At 49.8% G+C, this 20,624-nt stretch overlaps 7 protein-coding genes and 1 non-coding gene across 8 annotated transcripts; 4 read left to right on the forward strand and 4 right to left on the reverse strand.

The window, feature by feature from the left end:
- Nucleotides 1–47: 47 nt before the first annotated feature.
- BO79DRAFT_236350 (uncharacterized protein) lies at nucleotides 48–3,620 on the reverse strand (the record flags this gene model as incomplete). Its single annotated transcript, XM_025684570.1, has 7 exons — nucleotides 3,487–3,620; nucleotides 2,336–3,426; nucleotides 1,761–1,926; nucleotides 1,361–1,713; nucleotides 1,015–1,296; nucleotides 189–942; nucleotides 48–121 (listed from the first exon to the last, which is right to left on the reverse strand). The coding sequence occupies exons 1-7, from the start codon at nucleotides 3,563–3,565 to the stop codon at nucleotides 48–50; spliced, it is 2,799 nt and encodes a 932-aa protein (XP_025542059.1). The 5' UTR covers nucleotides 3,566–3,620.
- Nucleotides 3,621–3,768: 148 nt separating this feature from the next.
- On the forward strand, nucleotides 3,769–4,845 carry BO79DRAFT_286119 (putative small nuclear ribonucleoprotein SmG). Its single transcript, XM_025688433.1, has 5 exons — nucleotides 3,769–3,842; nucleotides 3,922–3,993; nucleotides 4,183–4,257; nucleotides 4,348–4,380; nucleotides 4,453–4,845. The coding sequence occupies exons 1-5, from the start codon at nucleotides 3,813–3,815 to the stop codon at nucleotides 4,477–4,479; spliced, it is 237 nt and encodes a 78-aa protein (XP_025542060.1). The 5' UTR covers nucleotides 3,769–3,812; the 3' UTR covers nucleotides 4,480–4,845.
- On the reverse strand, nucleotides 4,778–9,410 carry BO79DRAFT_169438 (transcription initiation factor TFIID subunit TAF2). The gene is made up of 4 exons (XM_025679480.1): nucleotides 6,704–9,410; nucleotides 6,273–6,641; nucleotides 5,431–6,222; nucleotides 4,778–5,377 (listed from the first exon to the last, which is right to left on the reverse strand). The coding sequence occupies exons 1-4, from the start codon at nucleotides 9,026–9,028 to the stop codon at nucleotides 5,045–5,047; spliced, it is 3,819 nt and encodes a 1,272-aa protein (XP_025542061.1). The 5' UTR covers nucleotides 9,029–9,410; the 3' UTR covers nucleotides 4,778–5,044.
- A 220-nt stretch (nucleotides 9,411–9,630) lies between these two features.
- On the forward strand, nucleotides 9,631–11,837 carry BO79DRAFT_191190 (sn-1,2-diacylglycerol cholinephosphotransferase). The gene is made up of 6 exons (XM_025680807.1): nucleotides 9,631–9,899; nucleotides 9,975–10,078; nucleotides 10,138–10,263; nucleotides 10,325–10,368; nucleotides 10,424–10,501; nucleotides 10,549–11,837. Exons 1-6 carry the CDS (start codon nucleotides 9,872–9,874, stop codon nucleotides 11,453–11,455), a joined length of 1,287 nt encoding a protein of 428 aa, XP_025542062.1. The 5' UTR covers nucleotides 9,631–9,871; the 3' UTR covers nucleotides 11,456–11,837.
- Nucleotides 11,838–12,212: 375 nt separating this feature from the next.
- Nucleotides 12,213–12,284, forward strand: BO79DRAFT_t70. The gene has a single exon. It is a non-coding gene; the product is annotated as a tRNA-Arg (tRNA).
- Nucleotides 12,285–12,542: 258 nt separating this feature from the next.
- On the reverse strand, nucleotides 12,543–14,647 carry BO79DRAFT_80005 (Zn(II)2Cys6 transcription factor). The gene is made up of 3 exons (XM_025689763.1): nucleotides 14,613–14,647; nucleotides 14,471–14,533; nucleotides 12,543–14,407 (listed from the first exon to the last, which is right to left on the reverse strand). The coding sequence occupies exon 3, from the start codon at nucleotides 14,199–14,201 to the stop codon at nucleotides 12,630–12,632; it is 1,572 nt and encodes a 523-aa protein (XP_025542063.1). The 5' UTR covers nucleotides 14,202–14,407; nucleotides 14,471–14,533; nucleotides 14,613–14,647; the 3' UTR covers nucleotides 12,543–12,629.
- A 146-nt stretch (nucleotides 14,648–14,793) lies between these two features.
- BO79DRAFT_169447 (putative choline transporter Hnm1) lies at nucleotides 14,794–17,608 on the forward strand. Its single transcript, XM_025679481.1, has 13 exons — nucleotides 14,794–15,215; nucleotides 15,284–15,364; nucleotides 15,437–15,487; nucleotides 15,538–15,714; nucleotides 15,765–15,953; nucleotides 16,011–16,198; nucleotides 16,251–16,274; nucleotides 16,328–16,355; nucleotides 16,411–16,623; nucleotides 16,691–16,748; nucleotides 16,806–16,937; nucleotides 17,013–17,197; nucleotides 17,273–17,608. Exons 1-13 carry the CDS (start codon nucleotides 15,107–15,109, stop codon nucleotides 17,437–17,439), a joined length of 1,602 nt encoding a protein of 533 aa, XP_025542064.1. The 5' UTR covers nucleotides 14,794–15,106; the 3' UTR covers nucleotides 17,440–17,608.
- Nucleotides 17,609–17,683: 75 nt separating this feature from the next.
- On the reverse strand, nucleotides 17,684–19,418 carry BO79DRAFT_191197 (uncharacterized protein). Its single transcript, XM_025680808.1, has 6 exons — nucleotides 19,238–19,418; nucleotides 18,679–19,156; nucleotides 18,561–18,586; nucleotides 18,411–18,505; nucleotides 18,298–18,355; nucleotides 17,684–18,239 (listed from the first exon to the last, which is right to left on the reverse strand). Exons 2-6 carry the CDS (start codon nucleotides 19,108–19,110, stop codon nucleotides 18,167–18,169), a joined length of 684 nt encoding a protein of 227 aa, XP_025542065.1. The 5' UTR covers nucleotides 19,111–19,156; nucleotides 19,238–19,418; the 3' UTR covers nucleotides 17,684–18,166.
- Between the last annotated feature and the right edge of the window lie 1,206 nt (nucleotides 19,419–20,624).

Genomic DNA, 20,624 nt, shown 5'->3' on the forward strand with positions numbered 1-20,624 from the left:
CATGCAGGAATGATAGTAAGTAAAGAATGGGGTCCGCCAGGGTAATTTCAGGGTACTTCGCTTTCCTGCGTCCGTCCGCCGTAGCTCTGGTACCGGTCCAAAAGCCGGTCCATCAGCAGCACTGTGACTTTCGTCAGCAGACAGATCTAAGCATCCCTTCCATCCCCAATGCATGGCTGGTAGCTCACCCATGAACAATGTAAGAGTAAACGCATATAATATGGCGGGGGATGTCATGAAAGAATAGACGAGCGGAAAGTGACGAGAGAAACTCATTAGGCTTCCAAGGAGCATACCAAGGGACACGCGGGCCGCTGCGCTGATGCCCATACATCTGCGGAGCGTGTGGCGACGCGCTAATAATACAAAAGCACCAAAGAACATCATGGAGAGTGACGCCACGGCAAAATAGTACACATAGACGAATTCTAGGAGGGCCATATACCCTCTCAGCAGCTGCTCACTACTCAAGCGGCCAGGATCAGGGTGGTTTGAAGGCATGATCCGCATGGTGGAGAACAGCGCCGCAGTTACATTCCCTACCAGGTCACTGAGCATGTCTCGGGCGATGGGGACTTGGCCCGTCCGACGGGAGGGACAAAGCGGGTGATTGGGGAGATCATCCAAGATCCGGGAGATTGTAACCTGTTCGTTTACGGCCCCTCGGCTATAGTCGATTTCCATATCAGCAATGGTGGCTCGAAGAATTTGGATGGCGTAGTCGGGTCTGGGCCGTGGGTCTTCACAAGCCCATAAAATGGTTTCCGCTAGGTACCGGAGTTTCAATGTGATATCCAGACTCAAGGCAAGGATCTGAGACCCTTCAAGGAGTAGGATGAGGACCACATGGAATGGGAAATGTAGCTGGGCCCATATTTGCTGAGAATACTTGCCCAGAACACGTCTTGGAGAAAGGTCGAAGTAAGCTTGCCACAAGAAGTACTGAGATTGACATATTAGGATTCCGATTAGAATAGAACTGAACAGTGGGTCAGTCAATCATCGGGGCCATACCACACTAGTTGTAACGCCTAGGATATGGACAAACGACCACTTCGTCCAGCCACCAGGGCCTACTGTCCGGTTGACGAGCCTAGTGACAGATATGACACCTTCACCGATTATGATCAGAGTTAGGAGGCCCATTCTTGTGTTGAGATGGGTATCTTGAAGTCCAATCCCAGGTGTGGCGCTTGAAGTTCCCATCACTACCCACATCTCGACCCCAAATAGAACAAACCAAACGGTCCAAATATAGGGGTTGACTCCTTCACGGGGACGGAAGGCATAATACATCTACAGCAAGTCAGTTTGACAAGGGTACGAGCTAACCGATGGTTGTCTGCCTTGGATAGCTTACCAGGAGGTAGGTCAAACTTGAGACAAATTGCATCCCGGCAATGATGGATACGCCCCGAGCTGCAGGTATCATACGCCGTCGAAGAAACACGGCGTTCACAGTGTATTGCAAGGCGAGTAAGAGCCGACTGCCACCGAGGATAAGGCTCAAGGACTGGAAGGCCCAGACATTTTCTGGCTGAACACGTGTGGTGAACCTTGAACCTGCCGATGCAAATCCAACCATAGCAGCCAATTGAATGGCCTTGCAGATTCTCTCGAAGATCGAGTCTCGCGCGAAACGGATATCAAATAGTGTGACTTGAAGCCAGGTAAACCAGATGATCCCGAGGAAGCCAATGTAGGCCCACAAAGCTGGCAGCATCAGTTTGTGATCAAACCATGTTAGTGAGCTGGTATACCTTCTACGTTGTTGATTTCATGTGTAGCTGTAAAGGTGGAGAGATTTGCAACGAAGAACAAGTCAAAGAATAGCTCGATGGGTGTTGCCTCGGATTGTTGACGGAGATGCGGAAGATCTCCATCCTTCTCGTCAATTGGCGACTCAATGAACGCAATGACACTACGCTGCCTATTGAAGTTAAGAAATCACTCAAGTACCATCTCGCCTAACCGAAAGTCCAACTTACTGCGTGGCTGCTCTGGCACGCCTATCTCTACTCAACGGTTGGTCAAACCAGGACTTGAAGGGTATTGGTATCATAGTGACGGGCCTTAGGGAAGCTAGACAACTAAACGATGGGTATCATGAAATATAGAGTAAGAACAGTCCTGGTCGGTGGTCGTCAAGAAATTGGCGCAGTCGATCGGTTTCGATACGAAGAGCAACTGGTGTTGTCTCGGAAAGAGCGATGGTGATGCTCTTGGACAGGGACTTCAAAGAGGCAGCCACCGCAGACCGTGCAGAAGGCGTCAATGAAGCATTTTTGAAGCATCAAGGCTCCTCATGCTCAGAGCTGTTTGCAGATGCTGTCACCGAATTTCCAAGACCCTCCAAGCCTCGCGAATTCGCCATCTCATCGGCTGTAGAGAGGTTTCCATCCGAGCCAGGAGTGATCCCAGCCTCCTGCTTAAGCTTCTCGTAATTATCTCCGGCTTCTTTGATCAAAGCCTGGATTTCCACTTCCCGAACAGCTATGTCCGCCTTCTCTTTCCTCAGTTCCTCCATACGGTCGATCATCTGAGCCTTTGACTTCTCTAGGACCGCCAAGTTCATACGCAAACGCTCGAGTGAGTTCGACAGACGGGGTAACGAGGTCATCTTTGGCGGAGTGCGCGGACGGTCAATAGGATCTCTGCTCGCACCCATAGCAGCTCGTGCCTGACTGGCGTCGTACGCTGCTTTTTCCTCCAAGTCCGAATCATCCTCATCCGACAGACCTTCAGCATCATCAATAAGTTCACGCATTTCTTCCCGCTGTTTTCGCTTTTGCTCTTTCTCTGCTTTCCTCCCAAGGGATATACGTCCGTCCTCAACAAATTCTTCAAATCCTTCTGCGTAATCTTCATCGTCACGGACGAGCCTCGTATCCTCTCGCCGCGCCTGAAGATCCCAGTCGTCCTCTTCCATATCATCCTCGAGAGAAATGAAATCTTTCTCGGTGGAAAGCGCCGCCTCTTCCTTCGCTAATCGGGCTCTCCGAGCTTTCTTTTCTCTGATCTCTGCTTCGCTGGGAATAGCAGCAGGAGTTGAAACCTTCATGACCTCACCAAACTTGGCAGCCACATCAATTGTCTTCTCCGATTCATCCTCAGCGGCGGGCTTCGGCGTAGAGGGTGTCGAGTTTCGGAGCTCTTTTAGATATTCGTCGTTGTAATTCGGCCTATCCTGCTCAGGCCCTACCCGGAGGGGGATCTGACCACCTGCACCCGACGGTGTCAAGGATCGCTGAAATGCGCTCTTCTCTATAGCCCGTTTCGCGAGCCCAGGTCGTTTGGGAATGACAACTTCGCTTTCCTGGTCGTCATCGTCCGCCATCGAGGTACTGCCGGGGCCGAACGAAAGGCGCATCTTCGACTTTTGCTTCGTTTTCGAAGTCGGAGGACGTTTGACAACAGGTCCAGAGTCTACCAGGCTTCCATTAGTATATCCATCACGTAAAGTTGAGCTTGTTCGCAGATACCAACCTTGCTCGTCGGCGTCATTTTCCTCATCATCGCCACCAATTTTGCGGGGCTTTCGGCGATTTGCAAATTGGGAACTCATTGTCAAAGCGAATGAAAAAGCCTAGTAATCTCCTTGTTCGAACCGAGTCCCCGGCTATAAAACCAGCCAAAAGCCTGAAAGATGAAACCCCGCTGGCGTCACTTGCAGCTCCGCGATTCTTTGGAGCTTGCGGGAACATCATTCTTCCGGGCCCAGCTGATTCCCACTGCTTGTATCTCAAAGTTCCGCAACGCGCCCGACTCGCCGTTACGATAGGACAGTTAGACCCCAGAACACACCATTCAAGATGCCTCAAGCCCAACCCGAGTTGAAGAAGGTATATTATTCGCGATTGATTTTCCGCCCACCTTCCCCCGGTACAAAGCACCGAAGCTAACATTGCGGTTTTCCAACAGTACATGGAAAAGCGGGTATTCTGCCAACTGAACGGCAACCGCAAAGTCATTGGTATCCTGCGAGGCTATGATGTACGTCGCGCCTGTGTCCCTCGGTTCCTACTTTCCTGCCTGCTGTGTCGCTGTTATACGGGTTGATGTGCCTTGGATGGGGTCGAATATCGGTGATATTCTTGGTTCAATCCGTGGAGTGAAAGAGGGGGCGGGGAGAGTGTGTGTATGTGTGTGCAGATTGCTGACGTCTGCGCTTTTATTATCCAGGTGTTCATGAACATCGTCCTTGATGAGGCTTTCGAGGAAAAGCAGGGTGGAGAGAAGGTCGCTATCGGAATGATTGTATGTGACCATTCCCATTTCCGGACGTTTACGTTTGCCTTGGAAACTAGGAGGGGCAGGAAGCTAATGACGGTCTGTTCGTCTTTCTAGGTCATTCGCGGTAACTCGGTTGTTATGCTCGAGGTCAGTATCACCTGCCATAGGACCACGTTTAGTGGTGTACTTATCAGGAGACTAATCTGCTGTTCTAAATAGGCCTTGGAACGTATCAGCGACAAATAAAGTGCTGCGGGTGGACGGGGAAAGTCAACATGTCTTTTTATACCTTCACTGTGGGAAATGATTTAATTGCAAAGGAGTTCACGGGTTGGTTGCTCACGGAATGATCGATGGCATCTCGCTTTCAAAAGGAAACAGAAAAGAAAGAAATCTTCATTTCAAACAAGTTACGAGAAACACTTTACGCACAGAGAGATCTGGAATATACCAGATTACGGCATCCTTGCTTAAGAGGGAGATGGGTGCATTGTCCCAACGCAATGATCCATGACAGCTAGTCAGTTATGGTCTATCATTTTTTCTCGGCAAACCAATGCCCAACCTATCCCACCGGCAATAATCAAATGGGCCTCTGGAACTAGATAATACCCTGTGGAGATAACCCAGAATACTAGAAAGAATAATAAAAGTAAAAAAAAGAGAACCCCCACGCCATGCATCTCCTTGACCTGAAATCAGCCCACCTCCGTTCCCAAAGTCCAAACAATGAAGAATGAATGAAGCTATACGAGTTAAAATTGGTATCTAGAATTTTGTGTAATGAAGACGGCTGTGAGTAAAGTTGAACTCATTTCGGCTTCTGGCCGAATTTCAATTTCAGCTTGAACCCACCGCCACTGGGCGTGGATGGGGTAGATGGTGCAGTCGTTGGCTTAGGCTGTGCTGACGAAGCTGGGGAGGGAAGGTTTGGTATGTGCAGCTTGGTTGGAATATGCTGCGATGATGGCTTTGGACTGAATGGTGTAGTACTGGATGCCACCTTGGACTGCTTGAATGTGATACGAGGGCCCGGTGGTCCCATGCCTTGCTCTTCGCGCTTGCGTTTCGGGGCGGCTGTTGTATCTTTTGAGGGCGTGAGTGTCGTGCGGATTTTGTTTGTTCGGACGAAGTGCATGCGTCCCTGGGTTGGGTTAGCAAGAATTCAGTAAATATGTTGTCCTCCATGTTACGAACCTTTCCGAGATGCTTCACGGTCCAGTAACGAGGGTATTTCAGAGACACCATCCGAGTGGTGATTGCGTCATAGAGAACCCTGCAAAGATCGGTAAACTCGGAGAGCTCGAGTATTCCAATGCAGGGAGAATTGCACGCCGCCCAAAGAGATTCTTTCAGCAGTTGATCGCCGGAGATCTCCTTCTTGAGCGCATTCAAGGCTCCGGTAACTGTCTGTCTCCGGGCAAGGTCTGCCTGGCGGACCTCGGTTGAAGATTCCTGCTCGATAATGAGGTTATCGGTGTTGCTAGCAGGCGCTTCCTCCTTAGTTTCACGACCAAAGGCGACTGGTGCGAGAGCCTTCCCGAACAAGTTATGTAGGCGACACCTGATAAGGGCAGAAGAGTCGTTTGACATGGTGAAAATGAACCATCGCAGTAGTTCGGGGTATTGGAAGATGTCAAGCTCAATGAGGCATTCAAACGCATCCAAGCGGAGGAGATCGTATGTTCCAGCTCGAGTATACGGCAGGAATTGCATAACATCGAGGCTCAATATTTTGGCTTCCATGAGACGCACTTGGCAGCGCAAAGCGGCGCGCGAGTAGATGTTCTGAAACGAGCTGGACCATTCATCCATCCTGCGATATCTATCAATCTCTGCAATGGCGTCTTTTTCCAATTGTTCTTCTGCCTGAGCCTCTAATACACGCTCCATGTCAAAATCGTCCACCTCGGAGGGCCTCTCAGGCTTGCCCAGCATGGCATGGCATAACGATTCCATCAAGGTCGCGACATAGAAGTTGTCCGAATACTGTCGCAGCATAAGCGTCGGGTCAATGAGGTAATGGGTCATGTACTCACCTCGTTGTTTGAGTTGTCGTTGAACTTCAACTTGTCGTAAAGAAAACGCTTGACCCGCATGGGCGTTTTGCCGTTAGTGTCGCGTACTTTGGATATGGACTCGGGGATGGCTAATTGAATAAAATATGCTGCTCTGTCAGAGAAGTCATTGGAGCGAGTCATGGGAGATCCTGGAAGGCAGAACAGTTCTTGGAAAGCTCTTTCGAGGTGGAACAATCCGACCCAGTCAACAGCATCCGTAGCATGTTTCACCAGAGCTCGAGCGGCAGCCACCCGAATTCCGTAGAAATATCTTCGATCCATCAGTGTTCTGACGAATATGGTCGAAATGAGCTCGTGCTCTCGCTGAATCGCCATGTATTGCAATGACTGAAATATCATCCATTGTCAGTTCCAATCCAGTCACCTGATGAGTAAAGGGTTTGACTGACCTCCAGCTGCGCTACAACATCTCGATCTTGCTGAAGCTGCGACAGGTACATGTACCCTGGCATCGCCAACGAAAGCTTGCATATCCACTCAAAATCTGCATCCATGCGAATCCACTCATAGGACTCTCTGCTCATTCTCTCTTCCTCTTCTTCGCTCCAATCCCTTAGTTTCCATTCAACAACCTCTTCTTCGGTCTGCAAAACGTCACCGAGACAGTAAAGCAGAACATCTTCCTGAGCTTCGGCATTAGGGTCGCCGCCTGTTACGGCAGCTGCACGCTCTTTTTGTCGCTTGTTTCGTTTGAGACGCTTGTACTTGGTATTATAAGGTATGTCGAACTTCGTAACACCCTCCTTGATTTCCACGATGTGTTCATAAGGCGTGCCATCAGCTTCGTGAATTCTAATGGTCATGGATCCAGTAAAAACCGGCTGGATAACTCCTGCATAGACGCCCCGTATTTCTTCCTTGACATCCCGCATGAACGCATTCTTGTCTAAGTCGCGCGTACTTGAAGCATCAGCTTGCACCTGCCGGATCATCATTTCAACCACGAGCTTCTTCTTGTTGAATCGCTGCGTGGCTTGGAACCGAGGACATCCCGCCCCGTATACCCACTGCTGGAAAAATGAATCAAGCTTTGCGTGGCCGAGTCGCTCACATGTCCTCTGGAAAAGGGAAGTCGTGACGGCACCATTCGGTATGTCACCCATCCGGGAGTTCAGGAAAAGACGGGAGATGATGCGCGACATCGTTGCCTTGCCACTCGCTTTCGTAAGTCTCCGGTCCAAGATGAACAGAACGAGCGGGGCCTTGAGCGCTATGAAATCAATTTCGGACGGATCTATCGTCAATATCGTACCCATGTCGTAGAGCGACGGACGTTCGTAGTCCAGGTCACATACTCTATCAGACATCTGTTTCAATCGAAAGCGATATTCATTATTCCCGCAGAGCTTCCGCATGAACGTATCCGTGATGTACCAGGCGACACCGACCGTTACCCATGTATCCGTTGCCTCTTTTGGCACAATGTTTACACCAATCCACTGGCAGGATAGGGCGTGAACCAGGCTGCGAGTAGAGTCATACATTGGGTCGATGATGTCTTCGGGGAACAAGAGGCGGCTGCTACATATCGATAAACAAGCCGTGGGTAGTGTGGCATCAGGTGTGTCGTCCACAAAGCATATCTTATAGCTAGCGAACGGGTACGATCCATAAGACAGTGAGAAAAAGTCAATTGCCTTCGCCATAGGAAAGCAGGTATTCCTGACTTCATCTCCTCTTCCCGGGAGGCAGAATGCGTGCAACGGTATGGCGTTTAGACCAAGCTGTTCGTCTTGGTCGCTTTCGCGGAAATCGGAGAGGTTGATGTATTCGAAGGGACCTACGGCAAATCCAAGTTGCTGGGCAGATAGAGGGGAGTAGCAGGCGAACGAAACCGTCTTCTTGGTAGGGTCCTTTGGGTCGATGATTTCATCCGTCAAATCCCCGGAACAGACGACGGACAGATCAAGAGTCTCATCATCCGGAGCGATATACCGTTCATGTCCAGAAGCAGGCTTCGAGCGACTGGGACCCGAGGCGCCGGAATGATCACGGGATTTACGATCAAACATATCACCTAAGGAGCACGGGCACTTGATCGAGAATTCCCACGTACAGCGCGACAAAGGATCGTCGACGCAGGGGAAGAGAGGACAGCAAGCGCCATACCCCAGGGAGTTGGTTGTATAAGCGTGAGGATAGCGTCTGTCGCCACTCTCTAATCCGACAAACTGCAACCCATCCCGAATATTCTCAATGACGAAGTCGATGGTAACCGTGAGGGCCGTAAAGCGTGGAAGTGACGATTCGGCTGCCTTGGCGCTCAAAGGTCCTTCTGCATCATCAGCGGAACCCGTAGCACGTAAGGTCATTTGGTCTTGAGCTTCAATCGAGGAGGGATCAAGTTCGTCGATCCGGACGCTCTTGGGGACCGTAATGAGAAGGTCAGATTCTGGTGGAGATTTGAGTAGTCCATCTATCTTCGTCGCGAGGCGCTGGTGATAATGAGGGCCGTAAAGTTGAAGCGTGTCATAAGGGTCCGTGTATTTGATGCTAGGTACCTTGCCACTGACATTGATACGCCGGAGTTCGCCTTGTCGGAAATTTAAACGGATAACGCGAAGGTCTTTGTGATGCGGATGGATCGTGAGTTCCGTTTTTCCCTTGAGGCTCTTGCTGGCAAAATCGATCTCAAGCTCGACCTTCTGATGCGCGACGGTGAATCCCAGCTCCGGCCTGACAGGCCCAGCTGGGGTCTCCACGACGCCTGGCATGGCGCAAGATACTCAGTCGTGCACTGCGCCGCGAGCGCCACGATGGCCAACTACCGTCATGTCCAAGCTCCAGGAGCGATGACTATTCCCACCCGACCGCGTTGATCCCGATAGACACTTTTGAGTATGATGGTATTCGATCTCGTGTAGGCGGGGGCGAAGAGACTGTTCACTGGGAAGAGATGGAGAGCTGCTTCGACGGGCGGGGAACAACACCGAAGGGAAGCAAGCGTTCGAGGTGACCGTGACACTAAGTGAGGTTTGGCACGAAAGGACCGTTCGTGGAGGACGGGGATGGGGAGGGAGAGAGGAGAGACTGGAATGAGGAGTAGCACGAGAGGAGATGGACGACCTGGGATCGTCCCTCCAACAACCATCAAACTGAACAATCACTTTTCTATCTTTTTGCCTGTCGCGTTTCTTCTTTGCGGTCGAAAGCTTCCCTGCGGAGCTGGCACCGCCACGTGATTCCGATCCGCGGATGGCGCGAGGAGCCGCCCGTTCGTTCCTCTTTCGGTGCCGCATCGTCAACCGTTCGGGTCCCTTTTCTTCGAAACCCTTTTTAACCTTTTTTTAAAGTCTTGGATTCATTCCCCTTCTCCCCTATACATCCCCCCTCTCCCTCTATCTTGCAGCATTCCGTTGTCTGTATTCCCCCTTCGTTCATATGCGATAGAGCGTTGACGTTGTCCATTTGATTGCGCTTTGACTTCCTTTCCCCATCCCCGTCTTGTCCGTCTAGTCGCATACCGCGCGATATGAGCCAAGTTTGATCTCAACCCCCCCCAGATAGTCTTTTCTTTTTTTTTGCCCCAACATTCCAACTGTACATTCGAATTCAAGATGAGTGTAATATTCAAAAAGATCCAAGGTTCGTAATATCCTGCTGCAGCACTTATTCCGTCCAACGTAACTGTAGAGCTAATTCGCGTCGCGCATTGTATAGCGATCCAAGACTCGCTATCCGACGACGTGCTCTTGCCCCTCAAGAGCTACAAGTACTCGAGTGTCGATAAATCCTATATCTCCAATTATATACTGAGGCATTACGTACTGCTGCCCTGGTCCGATCTATACTTCAGACCCTGACGCTGACATGGGCGGGTTAGTGGAATGCATTCGTCGAGATCTTGCCGCTTTGGCTGGCCCCCAACATGGTCACTCTCTTGGGGTTTCTGTTCATCGTGGGCAATGTGATGCTCATAGAAGTCTACATGCCTGATCTCGTGGGACCTGTAAGATGACCCCGGAAGAGCTCTCTATGAGTACAGTGAGGCTAACATGTTGCCATTGTAGGCTCCTTCCTGGCTATACTATAGTTTTGCTCTGGGCATGTGGATGTGAGTATATGGCTACATGGTTGATGTGGGAAACCACTTCTAATAATGCTTCAAGGTATTCTACGCTGGACAACGTCGATGGGAAACAGGCGCGCAGAACGGGGACATCCAGCGGTTTGGGAGAGCTGTTCGAGTAAGTGGCCATCGAAGCATAGAATGAAAGGCTCTAACTCTCTTCAGCCACGGAATCGATTCTTTGAACTGCACTCTGGCTAGTCTTCTCGAGACTGCTGCCATGGGCTATGGCTCTTCTCAGCTTGGTGCTTACACTGCTCTCGTCCCTTGCCTCGCAATGTACTTTTCGACCTGGGAAACCTACCATACCCATACACTCTATCTCGGCTACTTCAATGGCCCCACTGAAGGCCTTCTTATCGCGATCGCCATTATGATTGCCTCTGGCATCTATGGCCCTCAGATCTGGAGCCGACCGATCGTTGAATTCCTGAACTACCCGCAGATCTTTGGGAACAACTCGATGAAGGATCTCTGGGTCCCCATTCTCCTCCTCTCCTTCTTCCTCGGACACCTGCCAGGCTGCGTCCTGAATGTTATTGCTGCTCGTAGAAAGCAGAACCTTCCGGTCGCGCCCGTCTTCAAAGAATGGGTGCCGATGATTGTATTCACGGGCTGCAACATTGCTTGGCTTTTCTCTCCGTATTCGACGCTTTTGTCGGAGAACCGACTAGTCCTCTACTGCTGGACAATCTCGTTTGTCTTTGGACGCATGACGACCAAGATCATCCTCGCTCATCTGTTAAGACAGCCATTCCCCCATTGGACGGTGCTGCAGATTCCGCTCATCGGCGGCGCAATCCTAGCCAACCTTCCCCGCCTGGGATTCCCTATGGTGAGCGCCTGGGTGGAGCTACTGTACCTGCGCCTCTACCTTGCGTTCGCCTTTGTTGTGTACATGCACTGGGCATTCCTCGTGATCAACAGGATCACCACTTTCCTCGGAATCAACTGTCTGACAATCCGTCGCGACAAGTCGGCAGCAAGAGACAGGGCTTATCGTGAATTTGGCGAGAACCAGCCCCTCAACCCAAACTCTGATCCCAGCAAAGGGGGTATCAAGAGCCATTGACTATCTTCCTATGGTGCGTGTGAACAACGCATCTGATGGAATAACTACCTTTGTGTTCGCGATATATAAAATGGCTGCCCAGTCTACGTTCCCTGTTGAATACTTTGGACCTTAGACTGTGCAACTGGATTTGGCGAGAGCAGAAAACTCGGGCTTTTCTATGATAACCAGACCCGAGCTGCAGCATCATTTTCTTTTTTTCCTCACCTGCTGGTTACCTTGGCGACGTACATGTCCTCCCATATCTACGATTCTAATGTCCCCCCTTGGATTATGCCACCAGCATTCAGGCTGATGAACTTACGACATGAGTGGATGGATGACGCGGACGCAGAACAGTCGTCCCTAGTCAAGCTTTTTCCGGTATATAGTTCGATGATAGACAGTATAATAGCTCCTAATGAAATGATAGAGTTGTATAGAGTACAAAATTTTGGTCTTGCTGTAGCACTTCATGCAGTAAAGGTAGAGCCACCAACCAGTAACTGCAGAAAATGCGCATCGTATGAATGAAATGAGACATTCCGATCAACAAAGATCATGCGATGACCAAGGCTGATTAGTTGGAACACCTTACTAAGGTAAGCTTAGATCAAACTACGAAAACTGTGCCTCATTCCCCAATGTGAATCCCCCAAGAAACCTAATCAAGCCCAGACCTTATCATAATTATCATTATTATCAGATCGAGCCCTGCCTTCCATTCCATCGATGATAGCATTATAACTCTTTTATAAAAAGCGATATATCAAGATCTGGCCTATTGGCTCAATGGTAGAGCGTCGCTCTCCTAAAGCGAAGGTTGTGGGTTCGAGTCCCATGTGGGTCGGAATATTCTTTTTTGTTTTTCAATTTTTTGAACCCATCACTTTAAGGGAGTTGTTCCCGCAGTGACATGCTACATCCCACTCCACTCTGCCGCAGCTAATTATATATATATCTCGAGGTTCGGCTGTACGCTCGTGTAGAAATGTTCGGTTTTTCTGGTAAATATGAATGATGTATTTTTGCATGTGGCCTAGTATAGTTCAACTGTACTTATTCAGTATTTATTCCATTGCGCGCCTTTGGTTTGTCCAGAGGTCTGATTAAACATAAATGGGATTCTAGTCTATATTATTATTCGTCTCTATAAGCTTTGTGGTCTCCACTATGACAAGGTCAAACTATCAGATCATCGGAAAAGAAATGGCCGTCGATGTACTTCGAGGTCCATCTTTTCCGGGTCGGATAGCGTATAGCATAGCACTGCATGGTGTCCATCCCCTAACATCTCCAAAGACGTGTCGCGCACACGAGCATTTTCCGGAATGAAGCCTGCTACCTCACCCTCACTCTCGATAGCGACTACCTGACGCGCCAGAGTTGCGAAGAATCGAGAGTCATATGGCCCTTCGCAATGGGGCCAAGTATCAAGAAGACTTAATGCTCGTTGTCGAGTGGGGAGATCTCGACACCGAAGACTGGTCCAGCGTAGTGGAGCAATGATGCCTATGTCGGCTACTATCTTGGTGAGATTCTGGCCGTACTCTGCCCTCATGCTGTTGATGATGCGCTCGCAAAGGTCCACGAATGTTCGGAACTGTGGTAGATAGTAGTCATATACGAGTTCTGACAGGCTAAGTACGGTTCCCAGATCCACCATTAAGACGATATGGTGAAGTCTTATCGTATCCAAGCTGCGTGCTTCTTTGGTGGTCATCTTAGGTGGATGGAATTGTGCGCTGAATGCCTCAAAGGCCGAGATATGTTTCATTAGCTGAGTCCGTAGCTTGTGGTGCTCGACGGTGAGTTGAAGGACGTCGGTCATTGGATTGCAGAGCAATGACCGGCAGGTGGTTCGAAAGCGGAAGATGACATTCCCTAAGGGATCTAGCTTGCCTTTCACGTCCTCCAAGCTTTGGAAGTCGAATTCTTGGTTGAGAATAGCAGAAGTCAAGAAGCCGTTCTGTGCTCCCAATCTAGTAACGGAGCCAGACACGCTGAAGAACGCGGATTGAGCATCCAGCTGTGCGAACGCTCGCAGAAGTGTCCTTTCGGCAGTAGATTCTTGGGCCGGCTGGAAGATTTTTGACATTACAAGGGTACGTGCCTCGTTCCCCTTGCGGTTCGCCAAAACCTGAAGCCCGTTCTGGAGATGGGCGAATGCTTTTGCCCGATTGCCCTGAAGGTATTCAAAGAAAACAAAGGCGACGCAGCACATAAGCACAGCCAAGCGAGCCTGAGGATCGTTTGACTGCAGGCGTTTTTGTAGGGCAGAAATGGCCCTGTTGTACTGCTCGAGCGCGAAGCGATGGTGGTCATTACGATCCAAGTCAACTTTCTGCACAAGCATTCCCCTAGCTTCGGAGTCTTGATGCAAGGCCCCTAGAGCAACGACTGCATGGCATACAGCGGTCTCGGCCTGGCTCATCTGGAGTGCCAGTCGCTGCCAGAGTTCCGAATCAAAGAATCCCACCATCCTAGGCACGGTATGGGATTGGAAGTAGGTAAAACATCGACGTTCGTCTGCACTCATTCCGGGGAGACAGACTCGCAGCTGAAATTTTGGGCGACTAACATTGCGCAAATGCCCGCCGACTCTTGTTGGAAGTCGGGTGACATCGTACCCATCACAGGCCCGTCCGGTGGAGGTGCAGTTCTTGCAGGCTCCAGGAGCCTCATCGCATTTGACTCTTCTCGTCCGACAGGTTCGACATCCGGTGCGGGTCTTGGGGGCATATTGTCTCCGTCTTTGAGTTTCCATTCCGGGCAGTCACGAGCAACGGGAATTCTGCAGAAGCATAAACTTGGACCCTGAGTCAGACCATCGAGTGCGGTAATTAGTTAGCTCACATGCTAGTCGATTATGGTAACTAGGGGCGTTAAGGCATAGCTTAGTAAGGTGATGGTGAAGCTCTGTTGGTCAATAGATCGCCACTATCCCTGACCGGCAGCAATAGCACTAGTGCACTTGATGCCTCTCCAACCAGCATCAGTAATAACCTGCAGCAGTCAAGGCTGAGCTTATCTTGCCTTGATAAGTCTAGTTCTGTGGGGAAGGTATATTTACTAAGTAGCTTCATTCGTGGGATAATCCTTGGTTTGTTCGCCTGTGTTAGCGATGCCCACAGATATATACCTGACTGGAATCATACGACCATGGAGTAGTACTAACTCTTGGCTGTCATAAAGAGAGATTATTTCGCACTGTAGATGTGACGAGCACAGTATCGAGCGGAAATATAGAGGAAGGAGAGCGTAGCATTAGCCTGGAATTTAATGATGAGGCTCTGGGGCACCTGATGCCCAATGATCAATCCCCCCATCACCGCAAGGGAGGAGGATCTTCTTCCTTTCTCCGCGACCGGCATGACTGGTCCTCTGTTCCCCACGCCAATGAGCGTGGTAGTCGTACTAAATTCTCCGGCTTTCTGTCCGGACAACCGGTGATCTCGAAACATGTCCGGTGCTCGAGATAAGTCTTCCCCGCTTTGATAAAGTCTGATAACTGTCGTGTGTCGCTGATAAGGCGGCGGCCATGCTAAAAAGTCCATACATCTAGATCTCCATGTCCACACGAGGATGTTTTGGCAGACGTTATCCTTTAAAACCCTTTATACCTAGTGCTTTCAATAGGCCATACTACACAGCACAAGATTTCTAATCAGCATGGACAATTCCATGAAATCTGCGGCGCCCGTCGCTCACTCCCTTGATGATAAAGGGTTAGGCAGTATTCAGGTCCAGAATGCAGATGAATTGCGCCTGGCGCAGATGGGTACGTTTAATGTTACCAAAGCCTCTAATTCCACACATCTAACGGAATTTTATCTTGCGATACAATAGGCCATAAGCAAGAGCTGAAACGCCACTTTTCAGTATGGAGTCTCATCGGTCTGGCTGCAAATTGTACCATCTCCTGGACTGGTGAGTTAACCACTACACTCTTGTACAAACATGTATGCTAGACGCCAAACAATCTAACCCAGATTTTAACAGGACTCGGTCTGGGTCTCATCACTTCCATCAACGCTGGCGGTCCCGGTGCCCGTATGGAGCCCCGCAACTCTAGAACAATGCCATGACATTGACCTTCCCAGTTATCTACGGATTTATCTTCGTCTTCATCCTGCAATGCTTTCTGGGAACATCGCTAGCGGAGTTTGTTTCCGCGTACCCAGTCGAAGGTGGGATGTATCACTGGATTGCAGCCATTGCTCCGAAGCGGTACAGCAATGTGTTAAGCTTTGCAACTGGCTGGAGCACAGTGTTCGGCTGTATGAACCTGGACAATATCTGCTAAGTGCTTTGATGCTAATGTCTATAGGGATATTTACTACTGCCTCTACGAACCTCGTGTATTCCTCAAACTTCATCGCCCTCATTGCCTTGTACAGACCCAATCTTGTTGTGCAGCCTTGGATGACTTTCGTTGCGTACCAAGGGTTCAACGTCATAACCTCTGGAATAGTCATGTTTGGCAATAAGTGGATGCCAGCAATCAACAAGTTCTCATGTTGGTATAACTTTCTCAGTTTCTGTGGCTCACCTGCTGATATGATTGATGGAACAGTATGCTACCTTCAACTAGCTTGGTTCGCCATCTTGGTCACCGTCGCAGCCACTGCTCCCAAGCACAACGACACAGAATTTGTCTTTCGAACCTGGATCAACGAAACCGGCTGGAAGAACAATGTCGTCTGTTTCATAACGGGCCTAGTCAACCCTCTGTACAGTCTAGGCGGCCTAGATGGGATCACTGTATGTATTCCAGTTCGCGTTGCATGGAAGTAATTGCTAATTAGAACAACAGCACATTACCGAGGAAATGCCAAACGTAAGTATCACACTTTAGCTCCTGATCAGAAGCTAAACTATACACTGCAACAGCCAGGAAGAAACGCTCCTTTAGCCCTAGGTACGCCAAAAGCCCCCGTTCCTCTAAGAATATACTAACGCACCTGTCTTCTTAGCTTGCACACTCGCCATAGCTTTCGTCACCGGCTTCACCTACCTCCTCAGCCTCATGTTCTCCGTTCAAGACTACGCAAGCCTCGCCGACTCCCCAACAGGTCTTCCCCTCGCAGAGCTCTTTCGCCAGGCAACCCAAAGCCGCGGAGGCGCCTTTGCCCTTGTCTTCCTTCTCTGGGTTGCAGTCGGACCATGCGTGATCGGCTCACAGCTGAGTATGACTAAACTGCCTCTTCCAGCTACGAACCAATCGTTCATGTATTAACGATGTAACTCTAATAGGCACCGGACGAATGCTCTGGGCATTCGCCAGAGATGACGGACTTCCTTTCTCCAAATTGTGCGCTTCCATGTCAAACCATATAATCCGAATAACAGACACTAACCACACCCCAAGCTGCTCCAAAGTCAACAAACGATTCGGAGCTCCCGTCAACGCCCAGCTATGCGTGGGTATCATCATCGCCCTTCTCGGCTGTATATACCTCGGCTCCAGCACCGCCTTCAACTCGATGATGAGTTCTGCTGTGTACGCACCCCATCACTCCCCACAAACACTAATACAACAAGCGAAAGTCCCCCGAAATACTGACTTGCCCCGCAGAACAATCAACAACATCGCCTACCTCGTCCCCATCCTCACTAACGTCCTCCTTGGTCGAAAAACCATGCACCGTGGCCCATTCTCATTGGGATACGTAGCAGGAATGACTGTCAACATTATCACTGTTGCGTGGCTGATCTTTGCAATTGTGTTTTTCTCGTTTCCGTATGATATGCCTGTTACTGGTGAGTGATTATATTGTTCTTGCTCTTTGTTGGTGTTGATGTCGGATCTTATTAGTGCTAATTTCTACATGACAGCCTCGAATATGAATTATACGTGTGTATGTGTCGGTGGGTTCCTGCTGCTGGAGCTATTGTGGTGGATTGTGGCGGGAAAGAAGTATTCGAGACGGATGGAGAAGGTAAGGGAGGAAGAGAAGAATGCTTCGCAGGCGGTGGTGGTTGATCTTGTGGGGAAGAGCTGAGTTTGTGGTTTGGTTTTTTGTCTTGCGTGGATTGACTGAGGTTTACCCAAGATTGAATTTATGATCTATGATTGTGTCTTTATTAGGAATAATTGGGATGTTCTGGACTATGATACTGCATGTGCCCCGTACATGCATATATGGCTATTTATGGCCATTGAGGCTAATTAAATCCTTGACGCTAAATAAAGTATACTGTGCATATGCATTGCGGATGGCGGGAGAAAGTAAATGTAATAACAGCGTCGCAATTCTTGCATGCCTGCAGTGCAAGGTGGCTGACGTGTTGAAAGTCAAGTCATGATTGTCCTGAGTACTGAGCTAGAAGTCAATTAAACGCCCATATCCGCAATAGGAAATATGGCGGCCACATATAGCGTCCGATGGACGAATTGTGGAAAGATGATTAGCGGTCTCTGAGCCTCTCAGAGCTTCGATCCTTCAATTTCAGTTTCGTAAGCAAGACGGCCCCTTCAGCTGCAAGTGAAGATGCATCTGATACCGTCCAGATGAATGGGGTAAACTTTGCGCATTAATATATAGCAGCTCAAAGGCTGCATTAGTGCTATCGCTTGTCTAGTCGATTTCGACCCTACATTTGCAGGGGTTGTTGTCCCTACTTGGCTCGTCACCCAATGCAATAATTATCCGAGGCAGGCGTTAACATCGTCGAGTCCGTTATATCAGATAGGTGTAGCTAGATATTGAGTTCAGTGATACGCTGAGATTAACACAGTCTCCCGAATAAGAAATCTTTGACGACTGGTGAGCTGGAAAATTCGGGGTTCAAGAGGACACAGCTAAGCCGATTGATGTTAGCTATCAGCCACGGACAAAAACCATGTTCCTGCTGCTTACTTCAAGAAATATTCCAATCCAACCCTGCGGGACTCAAGAAACGAAGGGCGAAATTTGACTGGGTGTCATCCGTCAGTCAGTTTTATGACTCGTGTGGATTGTCTCAGACGTACATATAACGCTCTTGGGAGGAAGAGGAGGTAAGGCATTCTTCGCATGTGGGAAGGATGCCACCAATCGTTGTCGCAAGTCGTCGAATTCGGAGTATCTAGGGACAGAAATATTAGCAAAGACCAACCATTGAGTGCATTTCCCAAGCTCACCTTAAACGAACGGTGATGGGTCCACCCTGCAAGTCATTAGCGCATAGATCTCCTAAGAGCATGATGAGATAGCATCGCATAGCAATGACGAGAGCCCGGAGAGAGAACGCTGACGTACATCCAGTGTCTGTATCCTGCAATTCCACACGACATAGGATCCGATGCCCGTCTTGCCTTGAACGACGACATGATCATCGACAACCACACTTTTCGCCCACAAACCACGACTAGTCTCGCAATCTGGATCCTCTGTATGGTCCTCTAGTGTAATGCCTGGCGCCTGGTCGAGAGAGATGTGTGAAGCCCTGGATGCGTTTCTATGGTGACTCCAATACGGCGGAACTATGCCGGACACCGGACGGTCCTTATTCGAGAGGTCCTGTGCCCGAGGAAGGATCGATCCGTTGCTCACAGCGACCCCGTCGGAGAGGGACGCAGCTATAGTATCATTGTTTATGATGTCCGAAGGAGAGGACGAGGATTGGGTAGGTGAGGAAGGGCGAGGTTGGTGCGGAGGCACGGAGGCGATGTCCTCATTCGCTGGCTCCATCCATCTAGATATTCGGTGGACGGGACAAATGCGAGCCTGGCTGTCACTAATAATAGGTTGGTAAACGGCGTGCAACCACGAAAGAGGAGATGAGTGGCGGGGGATGGCTAAATGTTTGGTCACTTACGGGAATTACTAGTGAAGCTTGCTGGTACAACAGGAGGTCTGTGTACTGCGTTTCAAAGCCACAGGGTGTCAGCCCGGGTTTAGGTCAGGTATGGCTCGGTATGATACCCGAGAGTGAGAGAAGCGGAGACTCTGAAAGGAGGGGGAAGGGATATTGATAAGATAGAATGTCTCAGATGGGGGAGGGATTGCTGCTTGAAGCCCATGGATTGACGATCGATATCAAGCCATTGCACCGGCCACGCTCCGTGTTCCGAAAGGAGCTAACGGGGATCACGGGACCACGTCGCCCAACGCCTTTCCAGAAGGAGCGAGTCATGTGCTGCTTATCTAGCACCCGCAAGGACATACTGTAGTTACTGTAGGTCTGTTCGGTATGGGTGAAAGTATGATAAATTACCACAAGACATCTAGACTAGTTCGAAGGTTATACTTTTGTTTGAAAGAGATCTCCATTCTGCATCAAAAATGAGACCCAAAAAAAGGTCACGCAGGAAGCTTTCTTTGTGCAGCAGAAGCAAGACTCAAAATCTCTCAGGATCAGACTAGTTAATCTGGATAATCCAATTCCGGCCGCATTATTTCCCGCTAGCCAATTTGGCGCAGACTAGTTCATCCCTCCTAGTCCCAACTAGGGCTAGTGACCAGGGTCCACGCTAGAAGAAGCCAAGAGTAGCCTTGCCCAATCAGGCATTCTCCAGTAATGGAGGATCGCCCAGTCGGGGTCCTTCAACTGAGACAATGCGGGTTCCCTTCCCCCAATCCTGCTCCAGCCGAGGTGCGGTTGCTTTCCCCGTCCCCGTCGGCTGTCAGCCATCTGGAAAGATTCACCCTATCAACTGGGTCTCTTTCTGAGACATCCTCACACCATCAGAGGCTGGTCTGCTGCTTTCTGTTCCATGCAGAAGTCAGGCGCGCTGGCAAATTCTCCCAAACCTGCAGTCAATGGCTGAACGATAACTAAACATAGCAGCAAAGCAAGCAGGGAGGAAAGAGGGGCCATGTTACCTGACAGGCTAAATCGATATTGCAACTCGCCAACGAGGGTTCAGACAGAAACTTAGTCCTATCTGCTATCGTACTGAATGGAGCTTTTGCTAGATGACTTTCCAATCGGCTAGTGGTACCAACTCGTTCCGGACTCTCTTCCGGCGTTTCTTGTCTTGCTCCCTCGCCTCTGTCTTCAACCTGTTTTGGCCCCGTCGTTGTCATTCCCCCCCAGGTGGGTAAGAGTCATACGGTCAATGGGACCAGACTCCAGTCATGAAAAGAAAATAAGAAAGATGGAGACTAGCCACTCACTTAGCTCTTGCCAACCCGGCCTGGAATTTGATGGCTGGATCCAGAAGAAGCCGCCTGGAGCTTAGGGAACTGATAGCGCCGCCACC

This window comes from Aspergillus costaricaensis (assembly GCF_003184835.1).
Source record: "Aspergillus costaricaensis CBS 115574 unplaced genomic scaffold BO79scaffold_8, whole genome shotgun sequence".
Classification (NCBI taxonomy): domain Eukaryota; kingdom Fungi; phylum Ascomycota; class Eurotiomycetes; order Eurotiales; family Aspergillaceae; genus Aspergillus; species Aspergillus costaricensis.

Bases quoted from the DNA above. Each gene is read 5' to 3' on its own strand.
- BO79DRAFT_80005 (XM_025689763.1), bottom strand. From the start codon at position 14,201: ATGGAAACTCAAAGACGGAGACAATATGCCCCCAAGACCCGCACCGGA.
- BO79DRAFT_286119 (XM_025688433.1), top strand. From the start codon at position 3,813: ATGCCTCAAGCCCAACCCGAGTTGAAGAAG. The intron at 3,994-4,182 runs GTACGTCGCGCC...TTTATTATCCAG, and splicing joins GTATCCTGCGAGGCTATGAT to GTGTTCATGAACATCGTCCT. The intron at 4,258-4,347 runs GTATGTGACCAT...TCGTCTTTCTAG, and splicing joins AGGTCGCTATCGGAATGATT to GTCATTCGCGGTAACTCGGT.
- BO79DRAFT_169447 (XM_025679481.1), top strand. From the start codon at position 15,107: ATGGACAATTCCATGAAATCTGCGGCGCCCGTCGCTCACTCCCTTGAT. The intron at 15,365-15,436 runs GTGAGTTAACCA...AGATTTTAACAG, and splicing joins TTGTACCATCTCCTGGACTG to GACTCGGTCTGGGTCTCATC. The intron at 16,199-16,250 runs GTATGTATTCCA...TTAGAACAACAG, and splicing joins GCGGCCTAGATGGGATCACT to CACATTACCGAGGAAATGCC.
- BO79DRAFT_191197 (XM_025680808.1), bottom strand. From the start codon at position 19,110: ATGGAGCCAGCGAATGAGGACATCGCCTCCGTGCCTCCGCACCAACCT. The intron at 18,587-18,678 runs GTACGTCAGCGT...AATGACTTGCAG, and splicing joins GCAGGATACAGACACTGGAT to GGTGGACCCATCACCGTTCG. The intron at 18,356-18,410 runs GTACGTCTGAGA...GATGACACCCAG, and splicing joins TCCTCCCAAGAGCGTTATAT to TCAAATTTCGCCCTTCGTTT.
- BO79DRAFT_191190 (XM_025680807.1), top strand. From the start codon at position 9,872: ATGAGTGTAATATTCAAAAAGATCCAAG. The intron at 10,264-10,324 runs GTAAGATGACCC...TTGCCATTGTAG, and splicing joins TGCCTGATCTCGTGGGACCT to GCTCCTTCCTGGCTATACTA. The intron at 10,502-10,548 runs GTAAGTGGCCAT...AACTCTCTTCAG, and splicing joins GGTTTGGGAGAGCTGTTCGA to CCACGGAATCGATTCTTTGA.
- BO79DRAFT_169438 (XM_025679480.1), bottom strand. From the start codon at position 9,028: ATGCCAGGCGTCGTGGAGACCCCAGCTGGGCCTGTCAGGCCGGAGCTG. The intron at 6,642-6,703 runs GTCAGTCAAACC...ATGATATTTCAG, and splicing joins ATGTTGTAGCGCAGCTGGAG to TCATTGCAATACATGGCGAT. The intron at 6,223-6,272 runs GTGAGTACATGA...ATGCTGCGACAG, and splicing joins ACGACAACTCAAACAACGAG to TATTCGGACAACTTCTATGT.